At 37.6% G+C, this 18,750-nt stretch overlaps 1 protein-coding gene across 2 annotated transcripts in view; it reads left to right on the top strand.

Moving 5' to 3' along the window:
- ADAMTS9 (ADAM metallopeptidase with thrombospondin type 1 motif 9) overlaps window positions 1–18,750 on the top strand; it is a 168,944-nt gene that overhangs the window by 37,188 nt on the left and 113,006 nt on the right. Inside the window, exons 9-12 of one of the 2 annotated variants that reach the window (XM_087708823.1) lie at window positions 3,199–3,345; window positions 5,455–5,596; window positions 10,194–10,298; window positions 18,409–18,554. In XM_087708823.1, the coding sequence (XP_087564949.1) occupies window positions 3,199–3,345; window positions 5,455–5,596; window positions 10,194–10,298; window positions 18,409–18,554 (540 nt within the window). Of the gene's footprint in view, window positions 1–3,198; window positions 3,346–5,454; window positions 5,597–10,190; window positions 10,299–18,408; window positions 18,555–18,750 lie in introns of both variants that reach the window. The other variant, XM_087708822.1, reaches the window with a different exon arrangement.

Genomic DNA, 18,750 nt, shown 5'->3' with positions numbered 1-18,750 from the left:
TAGGTCGAGGACTCCCTGTGGTTGTGTTCACACAACATACTGAGTGAAAGTAGAATTTGTGCTTCTATATTACCTTCAGGTCTAACCAATGTTGTTAATTTAATGTATGTGGTGCATGGGGCAGGGCAGGGCCTCAAATGTTAAGATGTTCCAGTTTGTTGACTGGAAATCCGGCAGCGCAGGCTCATGACCCAAGCTCCACTCAACGGGATGGGCTCTTGTCTTCACCTGAGCTCCTGCCAACCTAGCAGTTTAAAAGCATACAAATGCAAGTAGATAAATGAGAACCAGTTCAGTGGAAAGGTAATGGCTCTCTGTGATGTCATGATCGCAGAAATACTCTTTGGGCACAGCGCTGTCTCAATGTCCTTGAAAGGGAAATGAGCACTGCCTCCTATTAGTCAGCAACTACTATGTAGCAGAGTAAACTCTGTAGGGACCTCTCTACCTTTTACCGATGTGGTACATATCAAAGACAAAGTGATTAATTTAATAAACCGTTCTTAGGTAAAGTGGGAATTAGTGCATTATGAAAACACAGGCCATAGCGAATGCTGAGAAAAATTCATGATCATCAGGCTATTTGGGGTCCCTCCTTTCGGGGCCTTTTGTGGAACCTCCTTTTTGGGCCTTTTCCTACCACTGTTGCCAAATATTATTGCACGATTTCCTGCCACTTTTGTGATACATAAATTGTAATGTTATGCCTCAGATGAGGCTTAATGTGCATTGTCCTCAGAATTTTGTCAAATGTATCGAGAGCTCGAATGATTAGAGAACACAACTTGCCACATAGATCTCTTCCCTCTCTCTTTAGCACTTAGCCCATGACCAAATTTAGCATAGTAAGAGAAGAGAATACAGGTAGGCCTCAACCTCTGACTACAATTGAGTTCAAAATTTCTGTTGTTGAGTGAGACGTCGGTCAAGTAAAATTTGCCCCATGTTACCATCTTCCTTGCCACACTTGTTAAGGGAATCGCTGCAATTGGTAACCTGGTTGTTAAGTGAATCTTGCTTCCCTGTTGATTTTGCTTGTCAAAAGGTGATCACATGACCTTGGGAAACAGCAATGGTCATGAGTATCTGAATTTTGATTACATGATCTGGGGATGTTGTAAGCGTGACAAATGGTCATAAGTCACATTTTTCATTGCCGTTGTAACTTTGAACAGTCACTAAATGAGCTGTTGTAAGTCGGGGACTACCTATATATGTAGCTCAGTATTCAATTGTAGAGTCTTTGGTGTTCTCTGAGCTTGTTTGCTTGCTTGCAGATATTTCACTACCTAACTAGGCAACATTATCATCAGTGCTAGTAAAGATGAGATTTGTTCACTACATTATTAGCTTGCCCTGCTAGTTTTTTTTTGGGGGGGGGGGTGCAATTTTCTCCTAGATAGTTCCTTGATTAGTGTATTGCTTTCTGCTTGATTGTTTGTCCAGTAATAATCCCTGCTTATCTGGAGAGGATGTATTCTGCTCTTTTTGTTTCCTTCTTAACTTTTTAATTGTCTTTTTTTTAATAGTGCATAAATGTGGTTTACCTATATATGTCTCTTGATGGCTGATTTGTCTGAATGCCAAGCATTTGGGAATTCCCTATTATTTTTGGATTTAGCTTGATTTAGGATGCTCACCAATACCTTAATCAAGGCACTACCAAGGAGAAAGTCACATTCTAGCAAGGTCTACTACTGTACTGCATATAAACAGGGAGAAAATTCAACATTAACTAGCAGTGATTATTTTACCTCACTTTGATAGTGAAACATCTGCAACAAGCTCAGACAAAATAATAAATCTTAAGTATGGCTATTAAAGTTACTTTCTATTGAATCCAAAAATGCCCTACAATAGCAGAAGGTCCTGGCTTTGCACTAATTTCTGCAAGCAGTAAATTTAAGGCACTTTGTTCTCCTAGAAGCCTACTGGATTGAGGGAAGAGGTGGGACAGGAATTTAGTCTTACCCAATCAAAAGAGTAGAAGAGAAAAGAAAGAATGCAGTAGCTGACAATAGAACAGCAAATCTGGACTTACGTTTGAATCAAGCCTGTGTTCATTGAACTGTGATATAGCACAGCTCATTCTACTAGCTGAATCAAAAGTTTTCCAAACTTGAATACGTACATACATAAATGCATGCATGCATGCATGTATACATACATACATACATACATACATACATACATACATACATACATACTTTTTCCTAATACATAACTGAAAATTTGGGAACTGAATTCTTCGTAAATTCAGAGATTAGATGGATTTTGGGATTAACATAATAGTTCATCTTTTTATTATCTGTACTTTGGGATGGTTTTTTGTGGTTTTAATTATATTTTGGTTTATGTGTTTTATTGCAAACTCCCATGAGTTGCAAGATTCAGCAGGATACAAATGTGCTGAATCTATGAAATAATAATGAATTGTTTTAAATTCCTCCAAGAACTGAATCGTTTTCAGGAAAGAGCTAATTAACTGCAATAAACTAGGAAAACTAGGAGTGTTTTAATCACTCAGTCATAGTGAATTGTAGAATTCAAAAAATATTTCTACAATGGTTGCATAATATGTACAGTACATTATAATGCAGAGCAAAATAGTCACAAGTAAATGAATCTTTGAATCCCATGAGGAATCTTTTAATTTATGTATATCTGGTGATATTATTTTGGCTGCTGGTGCTGTTTTATTTCCTTGCCTGTACAGAAATTGAAATCCTTTGTTGGGATTGCTCCTGGGTTCAGTTTAGGGACAGATAATCATGGAGAATATCTATGTGGTTGCTAAGAGTCGAAAATAACTTGATGGCATGTAATCAATCATTCTTGGGTTCAGATATATTTAGCCAACTGCAAGATAGCTCCTCTGATTATGCATATAGGCTACAGGTCTTTCCTTTGGAATGAGGATTCTGGTTTACAGAAAAGAACCCTACTAATACAGTGCTTTATATATCAAAGAAACTGGGTGTAAAATTTTGTATGCTTATCTGCAACTTCTGCACTTCTGTTTTGCAGAATAAATCCTATTTAAATCACAAGCAAGCAGATTCAGCTCTTTTAAACATCATTGAGCTAACCTGTCTTAATTCATATAATCCGCTATGTATAAAAGTATTTAATTTGGACAAATCAATTTTTAAAAAATATATTGTGTAATGCAGTGGTTAACCTACGCTCTCTCTTTAGATTTAACATGCCCCATGATGACAATAATAAATGCAGAGAGGAAGGAGGAAAAAGCCAACAACATGTTATGGCTCCCACCCTCAACTACAACACTAACCCCTGGATGTGGTCAAAATGTAGCCGTAAATACATCACGGAATTTCTGGAGTAAGATTTTAATGATTTCTTGATGCCCGTCACGTGATTAAAAAAAAAAAAAACTTTATGAGCTGCTTTTGGCATAATATTGGGGGAGAGTGACATGCAAATAAATATGATGGTAATGATACACTGTAGGCAAGTGTCTAATGTGTATGTCTCTGTGTGTAGGGTGTACCAAAATACAGGCTATGTTCACAGTTCATTATATGCATTACACTACATGTTTGAATTGGTTGCCGTTTTCTTCTAAATGCATCTTCATTTGTTGCCCATGCAACTTTTGAACATTCCTAACTGCTGTAACATTTTTTTTCAGAAAAGATCTGGCTTTTTACACATGGAATGGAGTGCAGTGCAGTGGAGTATAAGAGTGGAGTGGAATGGAATGGAATGGAATGGAATAGAATAGAATAGAATAGAATAGAATAGAATAGAATAGAATAGAATAGAATAGAATAGAATAGAATAGAAGTGATTAAGATGCCATTATTTTGTTTTATCATTTTATGGTTATGTTTTATAGTTACTGGTTTTTACTGCTGTTGTGAGCCATCCAAAGTCGTTTAAGTTGGGTTGCTATGTAAATTTATTGTGATCTACCTATGAGATCTGAATTTTGGTACACCTATACAGACATTAATGAAATTTACTGTGCTAGTTTTCCCATAGTGTAAACTGTCTGAAATCATTTGAGGTGGAGCAGGATAGAAAGGTTGTTATAACTAGCATATAAATTTAGGAAGCACATACTGAATGCTGATACATATATGCACCTCATCTCCTGAATCCTTTCTGCATATGACATGTGTGTGGATCATAAGGTGGCCAGCGATGAATTCTATCCAAACATTTAGTTTTTCCTTGGTAAAGTCCTGGGTAAAAAGAAAGAACTAAGTCACATGAAGAAAAAAAAGAACACTTCCCTGAAAAAGAGTGTGATCACAAAACCTGGACCAAAAAAAAAGTTGCAGCAATTTTTTCCCCCTAATGCTAAACTGGGTATTTTGATGTTTTCTCCTTCTCTCTTCTCTGGTTTTTCCCAGGTGTTTTCTAGCTACTAAGCAAACTGATTTTCCATTGTGTTCTTAGGGGGCAAAAAAAAAAACTATTTTTGTAAGGATCTCCTACAAATTGGGAGAAGGGTCCCATCAAATACCATGTTTCTCCGAAAATAAGACACGGTCTTATTTTCTGTTGATCCCCAAAATAAGTGCTTGGCCTTATTTTCGAGGATGTCTTATTATTTAGGAGGTGCAGGAAGTAGAGAGTGTGGTCACTTCATGGCTGCTGCTGAGTTGCAATATTTTCGAGGAGGGCTTATTTTCAGGGGAGGGCTTATTTTAGCACATGCGCTCAAAAGCCCAATTGGGCTTATTATCCGGGGAGGTCATATTTTCAGGGAAACAGAGTAGTAATATCTCCTGCTTGTTTCTTTTATGTCCTTCTATGGCTATAGTTTTACTGATACTCGGTAGCTGAGTTTCATATCAAAAAGAGTATGAAAGAGGTTCATTTTGTAGTGCAGAACCCAGATCTTAGGCAGACCTTTCTCCCAGAATAATAGTGCTAGCTGGGGTTTGGCATGCTTCCAAGAAGAATTTGGAAGAATTGCCAAATTACTCACAGGAGCCCAGTATCTCTACAATTCATTAAAGAAACTCACTTTTTTTCCCCAGTTGAGGGAAAAAAATAGATGCTGCTTCTTCATAGTTGATGCAATTCTTAAGTCAGTCCCATCTTTTTCCACGCACGAAAGCTCCAAAAAAAGATATATCTTTAGTTGTTTAATTAATAGGAGCAAAGTTCTATGCTCGTGGGAGGTCTGAAGCCTTTCTTCCAAGTCATTATTGAAACAAGCGTTGAATTTTAAAGTATACTGTAGTACTGTTCTTAAGAGCAGGTGCATGTCATAAAATGCATGATTTGATGGTGTGATAGCGATTGTTCTGTTGTCTTTGCAGCTATATGAACTGAATGTTTTACTTACTGCAGGACGAGTGCTATCTGTTCAGTGTTAATATTCTCCTGATTATCTGTTAGTGGGAGATTTTAAAATAACCGTAATCTACTACCACACTATAGCAGCGAAGATAACTGTAATGCTTTTCATTCTAGCACTGGATATGGGGAGTGTTTGCTTGATGAGCCTTCATCGAGGACCTACACTTTGCCTCAACAACTTCCTGGTCACATGTATGATGTCAATAAGCAGTGCGAGTTAATTTTTGGGCCTGGAGCTAAGGTTTGCCCTTATATGGTAATGTGCTTTTTTTACTTCTTTGGCTTGCTTATAATACGAACAACTGTTAGGTTTATCAGAAGGAAAATGCCTGCTTGGTATGCCAGATTTGGAGCTGGAAAAAGACCTGGAAAAAAAAACATTATGGTCTGACCAAAGTTTAGATTTCAGTTTTTAATTCCCCAAACAGCTTTCTGCAATATTCTGCCTTGTATACATCCAGTGATTTGAGATATGTACAGGTAGTCCTCAACTTACAACCATTTGTTTAGTGACCATTGGAAGTTACAATGGCACTGGAAAAAAAATGAGTTAAGACTATTTTTCACACTTATGACTGTTGCAGCATCCTCATGATCATATGATCGAAATTTGGATCCTGGCATGTATTTATGACGGTTGCAACATCCTGCGGTTACGGGTTTACCCTTTGCGACCTTCTGGCAAGCAAAGTCAATGGGGAATCCAAATTCACTTAACAACGTTACTAAGTTAACAACTGCAGTGATTTACTTAACAACTGTGGCAAGAAAGGGGGCAAAAGTCACTTAACTACCTTCCTTAAGGAATGGAAATTTTGGGCTCAATTGTGGTTGTAAGTCGAGGACTTCCTGTAGGTGAATGGAACCAATCACCATTCTCAAACAAACAGCACCATCCTTCCTTTGGGAATTTTGTCAGCCTTCCCTGGTATGGCCCATGCATTTCATAGCCTAGTGCAACATTTCCCAACCATGGCAACTTTAAGGTGTCTGGACTTCAACTCCCAGAATTCCCCAGCTATTCACCATGCTTGCTGGGGAATTGTGGGAGTTGAAGTCCAGTCAACTTATAGTTGCCAAGATTGAGAAACACTGATCCATTCTCCATCACTGAAGGTTTTCAAAAAAAAGACTGGACAACCATTTGTCGGAATGATATATAAGGACTCCTGCCTTGGGCAGAAGGTTAGACTAGAAGACCTCCAAGGTCCTTTCCAGCCCCATGATTCTATGATCTTAGTGAAAGAAGGTTATAGCAAAGTAGAGGCTATGTCTGAATAATTGCGAGAAGCTAGCCTATTTGATCAGCAATTGAGATACTTATAAGCAATTTTTTTTAAATGTTCAGAAGTAATTTGTCATTGTATGAGTGTAATAATCTCTAAAATTAGTTTGAATTTGTGAGAGAAAAATCCATTAGCATAAAAAGTAGGGAGCTTGTTTACAGACATTCACCGCCACCTGTTTATACAAGCAAATATCTTAACAGAGTTGTTGTTTTCTTTATACAGCTAAGAAAGAGCTGTGACTATTGATGTCACACTCATGGCCTCTTGATTATTTAATCAGGATGGCGGTGACATAGAAAATGACTAATCAGAGGAGTTGCAGATTAAATGCATCCTTAGTTTTATCAACATGTGTTAAATGCCTTCAACAGTGGCACTTACAGTGTATGCAATATGCACATATACCGTAATTTCAACTTTGAAAGGTGAATCTGTTTTTGTAACTTGGATGCATAGATTGGGGATTGATGTAGATATCTTTCAGAAATGTAGGATTTCTAGCTCTGGATGTTAGAAGTTCCTATTTATTTAAACAATAAAGAATAATCTAATCTGACCCAGTCATATCAACCCTTATATAACCTGGAAAGCAATTCCTTCTTGAGAATCAGAATGTCATTGGGAACATTTCTTATATCAAAAGTAAGGTAGCCACAGAGAAGATGCATCCTTGAGCCTAAAAACCTTCCTCATCTCTTATGGATAGGATATGTGCTTTCCCTCAATGATTGCATGGGATCAGCCATATCTAGGGCAGGAAAGATGTGCCATGTAGCTACTTGTGCTTCAAACCATACAAGGCTTTAGAAATAATAACTAGCATGTTGAACTGGATTCAGAAGCAGAGTGGTAACCAATGTAACAATCACAACCTAGGTGGCTAGCATTATTGGCTTTTCTTACTCTCAGTAAGCAGATGGGGCATAGCATTATATACTATTTGGAATTTCTGGGTTGTCTTCAACCCAGCCGCATATACAGAAAGTTACAGTAAACTCAGGGGTGGGCTTCAAAAATTTCACCAACGGGTTCTCTGTTGGTTGCTCGGTGGGGCCGAGGTGGCGCAGTGGTCAGAGTGCAGTACTGCAGCCACTTCAGCTGACTGTTAGCTGCAGTTCGGCGGTTCAAATCTCACCGGCTCAAGGTTGACTCAGCCTTCCATCCTTCTGAGGTGGGTAAAATGAGGACCCAGACTGTGGGGGCAATATGCTGACTCTGTAAACTGCTTAGAGAGGGCTGAAAGCCCTATGAAGTGGTATATAAGTCTAACTGCTATTGCTATTGCTATGGGCATGGCCATGGTGGGCATGGCCTAGTCGGCTTCCTGTACCAAGGCCAGGTGGCTGTTTTCACCTTCCCCAGGCTCCAGAGGCTTTCCTCGAGCCTCTGGGAGGGTGAAAACTGCTTTTCCCAGGCTCCGGAACGTCTGGGAAGCCTGTTTTTTCCCCTCCCCTAGCTTCTGTGTGGGCCCTGCACTTACCTCGCATCCAAAACAGACCGTGTGGAGACTCCTAGGAGGGGCAGGGTGGGGTGGTCAGGGCCAGCCAGGAGTGGGATTTGGAGGTTCTCCAAACCGGCCATTACGTTAGCTATGGGTTCTCCCGAACCTGGGCCAACCCATAGCAGTCACGTCTGAGAAAAGCAGATAACAAGGGTGAAGTTCCTCTTGGTCCTATTCTCCATTAATACTGTAATAGGAGTTTAGAATCCCAAGGAGTCCAAATTACAGAGCTATAACATAATCCAGAATCAAACTTGGAATGAGGCTTCAGCCAGGAATATTACTGACAACGCCTATGTTTCATGGTTTAATCTCAGCTTATTTGTTCCATTCAGGCCATTACAGCTGTGGTTTCTTTGGTTTGCTTTAGGGATATCAGTATATGACTGGTTGTTATCATCAGATGATAATTTCTCACTCCAGATTTAGAGATGGCTTCTCCATCAAGTTCTGTCAGTATTGAACAGCTTGTGGGAGAAAAATAACCCTCTAGAAACCAGAAGCAAAATTGTTCATCTCTCAAGCACTCTGAAAGAACAACTAGTTTAAGATTAGGCCTTCAAGCCTCCATTCAAAAGTGTATTGTGGTATTTATTTGAAATGTATTGACTGACTAACGGGTGGTTGGTGGTGTCAGAATCAACTCGGAGGGACCAAGAGATGCACACATCCTCTCCCCAAGACCCAAAAAATATCACCCATCCAAATGGCAACAAATGCCATTTCTATTCCAAGCTAAAACCTGAAGCCTGTCTCCATTGGTTCCAATAAATTTGTTTTCCCTAGAATCCTCTATATCTTGACCCACTCCCCCCCCCCCCGGTATCTTCTGTAAATTCTTCCATAATAAATTGGAAATTGGTCAATTATTATCCAAAAAAGCTGGACAAGAAGGTATACACTTGCTGGCAATCTTATTCTTATTCATACAGACACACACACACACACACACACACACACACACACAACACACACACACACACACACAGAGAGAGAGAGAGAGAGAGAGAGAGAGAGAGAAACAGATACAGATACAGAAACAGATATAGATATAGATACAGATACAGATACACAGACAGACAGACAGACAGATATAGATGTATACAAAGATGGAATAGACAGAATAACTCTAGGGTAGGGTAGAATAGAATAGAATAGAATCAAATAGAATAGAATAGAATAGAATAGAATAGAAATATATTGTCATTTTAAATTTACACTAATCAGCATACATTAAAATAAGCAACTTATCCATGAAATTTCCCAGTATCTACTCAGTAATAATTCCCACTGAAGTTAATAAAACTCACAATTACAAGTAATTGTAAATTCTGCCCACTATGTTATATACAATACAGAATAATATATAACCATTTTAAATAGAAATTACAGAGGAAGCTGAATAAAATTTTGCAGAGTTGCAGCTTGTATCTGTATTTTTAATAAAAATAGAACATTATGTAAGAAAATTCTCTCATAGGAAATAGTGTCTGGTAATCTATGTAAGAGGTTTTGTTTTAATGGGATTGATTGGAAAGCATAGGACACTAAGGTCTTAATAACTTGGGGACCATCTGCCTTTCTCAGCTGTATCATATTCAACTCTTTCTTAATAATCACAAAATTTAAAAATAGAAACCATTTAATTACTTCAAGGAAAAGAATACAAGTACAGTCCAGATGGAGAACGGGGCCAGATATTTCCATAAGAATCTGTCAAATTTGGGAGTAATAGAAATGTTCACTATTTCTTATTTTCAGGTTTTGTTCATTATGCAAGAGGAAGTTTTTAACCAATTTTTCATAATGGGATTTCTGAGCATTTTATATGGGCACAGGTTTAGCTTTTAAATTAGGAGGTTAAGGAGGTTTGAGCCAAAAATGTCAGCGTTTGCAACCTTAGCCAAGTCACTTCCTCTAGTTTATTGCACTCATTGTTTATACTTCCTTTCTCAGTGATGGTAATAACACCAGGGAGATAATCTAAAATAAGTATGTGGCCTATAGCATATGTTATACTGGCTGTTGAGTAATGCTGAGACCATTTAAAATCACTTAAGCAGAAGCAGTGCAGAAGACTATGGTGCATTAATGATGATGGAGGACATAAAGGATGCCGCACGCAACACACACCGTGGGCAGATGGGACGGACTGTGGCCTTGGAAAGGTTAGTTGGTCTCTTTGCTCTGCCTCTTGTCATTATCTATGTATTAGATTTTTATCCCACCCTTGTTTCTTTTGTAAATAAATCAAGGCAGCCAACATACCTAATACACTTTCCTCCTATTTTCACCACAACAGTTTTATGAGGTGCGTTGGGCTGAGAGAGAGAGTGACTGGACCAAAGTCATCTAGCTGGCTTTCATGCCTGAGGCAGAACTAGAACTCACTGTCTCCTGATTTCTAGGCCAGCACTTTAACCACTACACCAAATAATGGTATTCATTCATTGAGAATATCTTTAACCATTTTATTGTTTGACAGCAGCATTTTTGAACTGCTCTGTCACCAGAATCTACTCATTCACAGACCACTTCCTACTTGCCTATTCACTAGAAGAAAAAGTTCAACCTTCTCTTTTGAATGAGATTTTTTTCCCCTTTCTGTAGTATCCAACTTTATACTGGAGACCATTAATAATGGGACTGCATGAAGTCTATTTCGCAGATCATTTCTGTGAGGAATTCTACCATATTATCTCAAAACGTTTTCTTTTTAAACACAGTTGAAGGCAACACCAATCCACAATTAATTTGGAACAATTAAGTGCAGAGTACTGATACAACATCTGGAGCCCAGTTCCCTCAATTGGAGAACGTTTATCTTCCTTTTAAACATTTTTTTGTGTTCTCTAACCAAAGTGAAGCAAAACGTTTGGCTTCAGAACTGAAGATTTAAAAACTCATGGGTGTATATAATCAATTAAAATAAAATAAAGAAAATATATTTTAAGACCTAAAACCTGAGACACTGGGGAGGGGGGACGGGACCTTAGATTAAACCATCAAAGTTATAGAAATGTCTGCTTTAAGCCTCTTTCCTACAGCAGAGAAACTCATGTGATGTGTTAGACATATTTCATGTGTGAGAACACTGAGCTGGATAGTATTAAACCAAATAATGATCCAAACTCTAAACTTTTCAGACAAATATCTGTTACACAGTATTTGTTTACTTCAGGGTTAGCATGCTGCTGCTATGATATGAAAAGCAGATATATTTTTTCAGAATATGATTATGGCATTGGATTTGCACATCTAAATGGGAAATATCATCTGTAATAAGCCATTGTTGGGACCTCAGTCATTATAAATTTATCACACGAGATGGCCTGCCTTCGTTACTTCTAGTTGTTCAAAATGTCTCGTATCAATCCATTCTGCAGTGGGCACACTTGCTCTTCAACAATTTTACTGCATATAGAGCTGCAAAATATTCTTAAGGGATAGTGATAACTCAGCTAACACCACATGCGTGTTTTATTGATGTCAGCTGAGGTAGGCCAGTGCAGAAAGTTAGTGTGTTGATTTTCTTTAATTTTCAGACTGCCAATTCCATTTGGAGTCTACTGATTGTCTATAAGTGGGGTGCAACTATTCATAGCCATTTAGAAGGCAGATTGATTCTAAATTGTCCAGATCAGAAACGTGAAGCCAACCTAACTAGAAAATACTGGGCTTACCACTGCACCCCTGATCAACCTACCCCACTATTTATATTCCTTGCTACTACACTGTTTAATATGATAGTTTACGCATCCCAAAAATCATTCTACAAATAAAACTTTTTCTGTTCAGATATTGTAATATCCAGAGGTGGGTTCCTCTGGATATTATCGGTGGAACCGGCAGCATCCTAGGCCTGTCACGGTTGCCTGGTTGGGGCGGAATGTTTTTTTTCCCCAAAAAATCTGCACGCACCGAACCGGTAGTAATGCCAGCAGCAACCCACCCCTGGTAACATTTAACCTGTAATTGAAAAACAGACAGATTGCTTTCCTTAAAAGCTATCACATCTTGCTTTTCTTTTCTTTTCTTATCAATAAATGGGCACAGCCAAGAGAATAGATCAGCCAGTCTTTCAAAATAATAAAGATAAAGAGAACAAGAGCTGCTCTTATTCACAAAATATTTATTATTATTATTATTATTTGCAATGCAAGTTATAAAATTTCTGGGTTTATCTTGTCCAGCCACCTGAATTACATACTTGTCCTTATTTTTATTTTATTGTTATAAAATAAGGGAAAGACTGAAAGCTTCTGGCTCTGTTTTGTATCCAAATTGCAGTCACTGGTGATATCTGAACTCAGGAATCCATTGTCTCTTTAAACTCTGTTACTAGAAAAAGGATTTAACAATGTGACTTACCTTAGCATTGTATTAAACGTGTATAAAATGAAAAATAAAACCCAAAGGTTTGCCATGAAGTATCCACATCTTCACAATCCTAATAATGGTATTATTAATTATTTCTCTTGGTACAACAACAGACATCCTGATTATCATGAAAAAACCTGCCTGCTTTAAATAAAGTGTTTAGAAGTGTAAATATAAAATGTGCCTGAATTTAAAATGCAGCATGTATGTGCGTGTAGAATATATACTTGTGTTTCAACATCTACTATAGAAATAATAGAAATTTCATTTTTGCCAACTTTAGTAAAATTCACTCATAAGAATACCACTTTAGAATAGAAGGACAATAGACTGTTCTGAAGACAATATAGCTAGAAACTGCCAATGAAATAGATTCAATTTCTTTAAAAAGGTATAATACTATTTCTCTTGAGATTAGAGACAGGAATAATCACAATTTTTTTTCAAGGGAAGCAGTGTTAAACATTTTGTCTTAACCATAAAGGTAATCCTTGACTTACAACTGTTCATTTAGTGACCATTCAAAATTACAGTGGCACTGAGTATTTTTCATACTTCTGACCATTACAGCAACCCCCATGGGTCATGTGATCAAAATTCAGACGCTTGGCAACTAACTCAGGTCATGCGATCATGTTTTTTAACCTTCTGACAAGCAAAATCAATGGGGATGCCAGACACACTTACCAACTGTGTTACTAGTTTAACAATTGTGGTGATGCAGTCAACAATTGTGGCAAGAAAGGTCATAAAATGAGGCAAAACTCACTTAACAAATGTCTCACTTAGCAACAGAAATTTTGGGCTCGATTGTCATAAGTTGAGGATACCTGTATATTCAAGGAATATTAACAACATGTTGTTGGAACATATTTGTGGTGGGAGCTAGTTAAAAAAAAAAGAACATTTTATAATTTATTCTTATGTTCAGAAATCCCAATTCAATGCTAATTTATTTTAATTTTATTGGCATGATTATTTTTGTTCTGTTTCTTTTCATGCACACTGAGTGCTTCTGAACCAGAGACAAGTTCCTAGTACGTTTAATCATACTTGGCCAAGTACAGCAGTCAATTCAATTCAATTTATATACTGTATTTTTCAGAGTATAAGATGCACCTTTTTTCCCTCAAAAAAGAGGGTGAAAATCTGGGTGTGTCTCAGAGCCGAGGTGGCGCAGTGGTTAGGGTGCAGTACTGCAGGCCACTTCAGCTGAATGTTATCTGCAGTTCAGCAGTTCTAATCTCACCGGCTCAAGGTTGACTCAGCCTTCCATCCTTCCGAGGTAGGTGAAATGAGGACCCAGACTGTGGGGGCAATATGCTGACTCTGTAAACCGCTTAGAGAGGGCTGAAAGCCCTATGAAGCGGTATATAAGTCTAACTGCTATTGCTATACACTGAATACAGCATTTTTGGCTTTCCGAAACCCTGCCCGCTTTGCAAAAATGGACGTGCAGAGGGTTTGGGAGGCTTGCAAAGTGCTCCTGAGGGCTGGAGAGGGGGGAAAAAAGCAGAAATGAGCCATTTTTGCCCCCTCTAGTTCCCAGGAGCACTCTATAAGTCTCCCAAAGCCTCTGCATGCCCCCCCTTGTTTTGCAAAATAAACGGGCCATTTTTTGTTCATTTTTGGCCCAGCACAGGGGCCAGGATCCCCCAGGAGCACTCTACAAGCTTCTAGCCCCCAGGAGCACTCTACAAGCCTCCCAAAGCTCTTCATTTCCCCCTCCCCTTTTTTCAAAAAATGAGGCGTGCAAAGTGTTTGGGAGGCCTGTAGAGTGCAAAACATTTTTTTAAAAAAATTACCTCTTCAAAATCATGGTCTGTCTTATACTCTGATGCATCTTATAGTCAGAAAAATATGGTAATTAAAGCTCAAAATGTTTCTAAGGTGATCATAGAAGATACAGTAATGATGTCCCTGCAACAATAAAACTGCGTACAGCATAGATCTTGGGCTTTCTGTTAGACTGTGCACAGTTCTGTGTTTTACAGTATAAAAATGCCCCTACTTTAAAAGCCATTCATTCTAATTTTCTGAAAACTGTTCTCTGTGTTCCACACTTAACTTTAAATGCCTTTGGCTGGCTCTCTTGGGTTAGCCTGAGATTTCGCTATCTCAGGTTTTGGCTGAAAAGAAATCCTTTGGAGTGAGTCTCTGGTTCACTTCATTCTACTGAGTAGGTTTTCCTTTTCTCTAAAAAAAGCAAATGGATTCTGATCTAACATATTGTGGCATCTTACTGCAGGCAGTATGATCTCTTGGCCCAGACAATGCCTTAATTGAACTCAGAGGACTTGGGATTTAGATGCAGAAAATGAGAGTGCCAAAATCATCCGTCCCTATTATATGTAATTTGAGGTTCTCCATGGACAATTCCTTGCTACTTCTATAATGTCCTGAATATCTCACATAGGAGACTTTTCACCTTGACGTGAATTGATGTGATGGCTAGTATGGAGACTTTGGGCAAATATATTGGTCTCCCATACAATAAATCATAAGTGCTTTTAGATAGATGATAGATAGATAAATAGATAGATAGATAGATAGATAGATAGATAGATAGATAGATAGATAGATAGACAGACAGACAGACAGACAGACAGACAGAATGAATGAATGAATGAATGAATGAATGAATGAATGAATGAATGAATGAATGAATTGTTTATTGACCAAGTGTGATTGGCCACACAAGGAATTTGTCTTTGGTGCATATGCTCTCAGTAAACATAAGAAAGAATAAAATACATTAATCAAGAATAAAAAGATACAATGCTTAGTGATAGCCAAGATTACTAATAAGCTATCAAATCATACTAGGAAACAATAAAAACAATATGAGTTGAAAGATACAAGCAACATGGTTATAGTCAGTCATAACTAGGGAGAGATAGATACTAGGAAAAGAAGATACTAGGAAAAGAAGAATAGTAATACATTCTTGGTAAATTTTTGGTAAATTATTAACAGTGTTGTGGGAATTAGTTGTTAAGCAGCGTGATGGTGAAGCATCACTTGTCACAAGTAAAATCAGTAATTGTTACCCTGCATGTTACCCTTATAATGCCCATTCCATGTGCTGAATGCATCTAAGAGACAACATTTCAGTCAACATCCTGTTCAGAATACATACAAATACCAAAACCTTGTGCTTTCCATTATTTCTCTGTTTCTGTTTTTTAACTGAAGAGACTACAAATTTTGCTTTAGGATAATGTGACAGCAACAATAATAATTAGTGAATTATTCATAAATTTATGTTACTTCATTTGTCAATATGGGTAGAGCCATATTTTTGACATTTGAATTTCTTTTTCCCATTTGTGGTGCCATCACAATTTTTTTTAAGTTTTGCTCTTTGTTTCTGCCAATCTAAATTTAATTGTCTCTTCCGCTGTCACATAAGCATATAATACTGGATCATCCTAAAATATGGTCTGTCTATCAAAATCTAGGCTACCAGTTTTCTCTCTGTAAATCCAAACTTAATTTCCTCTGACATCTTAACATGATATATTTATGTATGAAGGAAACTTTGAAATATCATAAAAGCTGGATCTTATCCATGAAATACATAGATGGCGGGGAGAATTTTAACATAAACACATTTTCTAAACCACTGTATCTTAACAAAATCTTTGAGTTATTTTATGCGTAGCTTTTTATTCTTTTCATATTCAGTTACTGTACAATGACTACAATGCAGCATGAGCTAATAAATTTTGCAGTTGAAAAATATGGTGGTGAAAATCATTAAAAAGTCTGTCTGTTGCAAATTTTCAAACGCTATTGCCACTGTATTATCTATCATTATTAATTACATTGAGAAACAAGTATTTACATTGAGAAACAAGTATTTCCAGGGTGATGGAATGTTTTCCTCATTTCAATTGTTACAACTATTTCAATTTTCTATAATATTTATTGTCTTCCTAGTCTGGATATCTCTGAAGAAATGCAGGGAAAAAAACCTTTCTAGCTTTTTTAAAATGTATTTTATTACATATGTTTATTTATAAATTGCTTTTTGTAGTACATTTAAAAACCACAAAAATAAAGAATAAAAAATTGTGTTGTAGTAAGACAGCAAGGTAATAGATTGACATACCGTATTTTTTGGATTATAAGATGCACCAGTGTATAAGACGCACCAAGATTTTGAAGAGGTAAGTAAGAAAAAAAAGGTTTGTCTTTCCCGGCCCCCAGGAGCACTCTACAGGCTTCAGCAGGGCTGGGGGAAGGGAAAAATACCCCAGTTTTGTGAAAAATTGGGCGTTTTTTGCAAAAATGGGAGCATTTTCCCCTTCTCCCAGCCCTGCTGAAGCCTACAGAGTGTTTATGGAGGCTGGAGGAAGGGAAAATGCATCGGTTTTTGCGAAAAACGACACACTTTTTGCCCGTTTTTGGCAAAAAAGGGATGTAGGGGTAGGGCTTTGGGAGGCCAAAAATGGCAGTATTCAGTGTATAAGACGCACCAACATTTCCACACTCTTATAGGGAGGGAAAACGTGTTATCTTATACTCTGAAAAATACGGTAATTTGCGATACTAATGAAAATTAATTTGTATCATTCAGAATAAAACTATCTCTCAACTCATTTGAGAGCAAGGAAGACTTATCTTTAGGGAAACATTTTGCAAGTATAACCATAATGAGCTACGGTGGAGCAGTGGTTAGAGTGTAGTACTGCAGGCTACTTCTGCTGACTGCCGCTGACTGCAATTTGGCAGTTTAAATCTCACCATGCTCAAGATTGACTCAGTCTTCCATCCTTCCAAGTTGGGTAAAATGAGGACACAAATTGTTGGGAGCAAATATTACTTTGTAAACCGCTTAGAGAGGGGTATAAAGCACTGTAAAGCGGTATATAAGTCTAATTGCTATTGCTATTACACCCTGCTAACTCGCAAGGTCGTCCAGACAAGAAACATGACAATAAATCCAGCTCTATCTTTATTGGAAGGCTACATATAACAGAATCTTGCAAAGTCTGAAAGTATCCTCTTGCTCTCACTTTTACTCACCCAAAAACTAGGGAAGGTCTCTTCTGAAACAGCTTTGTCACCTCTTCTCCTTTAGACTCAAATTTCATTGATTGTTTATGTTTAGGCTGCCGCTGTTCTTGTTCCCCAAGGTCATTCCCACAGCCATTACAAAATTAGAGAAAGATTTATTTCAAAAAGATTGTAATGTATGTGTGTGAAGAAGAGATCCTCTATTGTATTTTAAGAGGAAGTGATATGTTACAAGTGGTCTTTGACTTACAACCTCAGTTGAGGTCAGAATTTTGGTTGTAAGTTGTTGCAGACACGTTACAATATGCCTGCACTCAGTTTTACAACTGTTTATATTATGGTCATTAAGCAAATCACATGGTTATAAGTCTGAATCCAGCTTTTCCCATGTGACCATGGGATGCTGCAACCAGTTGTACATCTGAGCACCCAAAATGCAAATTATGTGACTGCTGGAGGGGTACAGGAGTCATAACTTCAAGGATGGTTTATAAATAACATTTTCGAGTTTGTACTAACTTGAAACAGTTGTAAAGTTGAGGACTTCCTAAAATTGTTTGTACTTGTTATGATGGTGAAAATTCACTACTTTATATTTTTCTTTTCTTTTTCTTTCCTATATCCTTACTTTTCTTTCTTTTCTGTTGTCTCTTTATTTTTCCCTTTCTTTCTTTTTTGCACCATCTACTCTTTACTTTTGTTTTATTTTGGGGGGGGGGGTTTATTAGTTTTTACTGCTGCAATTACGATCTTTACTAAAATTACTATTAAGAATACTGTAATATGCTAGAATGAAGCCTAATTGTACAATAAAATAATCTTGCTTTTTAAAAAAGTTCTCTTTCTCTGTTTTTCTCTGGTCTGTCTGGAATTTAGCATTGCAAGTTTGGCCACTGTGTTCCCAAAGAGCGAGAAGTACCTATGACAGACGGGGCTTGGGGCGCATGGAGCCCCTTTGGAGCTTGCTCACGAACATGTGGTGGGGGAATTAAAAATGCCATTCGAGAATGCAACAGGCCTGAGTAAGTACAAAAGGTTAAATATTACAACTCTCTCACAACACTTTAAGGAAGGAATCCTGTTTAATAAACCCATTATGAATGGGCAGCAACATGACAAGCATGTTTCTTCTTTCTATGTGTGTAGAATCTGGAAGAACTATTTAACAACTGCATCCCTATTTGAAGCATTGGAAATAAACCAGTGGTGGGATTCAAA

This window comes from Thamnophis sirtalis, unplaced genomic scaffold (genome assembly GCF_051295495.1).
Source record: "Thamnophis sirtalis isolate CommonGarterSnake01/CBP01778 unplaced genomic scaffold, rThaSir2_p1.2 scaffold_3, whole genome shotgun sequence".
Taxonomy (NCBI): Eukaryota; Metazoa; Chordata; class Lepidosauria; order Squamata; family Natricidae; genus Thamnophis; species Thamnophis sirtalis.
The sequence above is the reverse complement of the archived record's forward strand: the minus strand, read 5'-3'. Positions and strand labels throughout refer to the sequence as shown.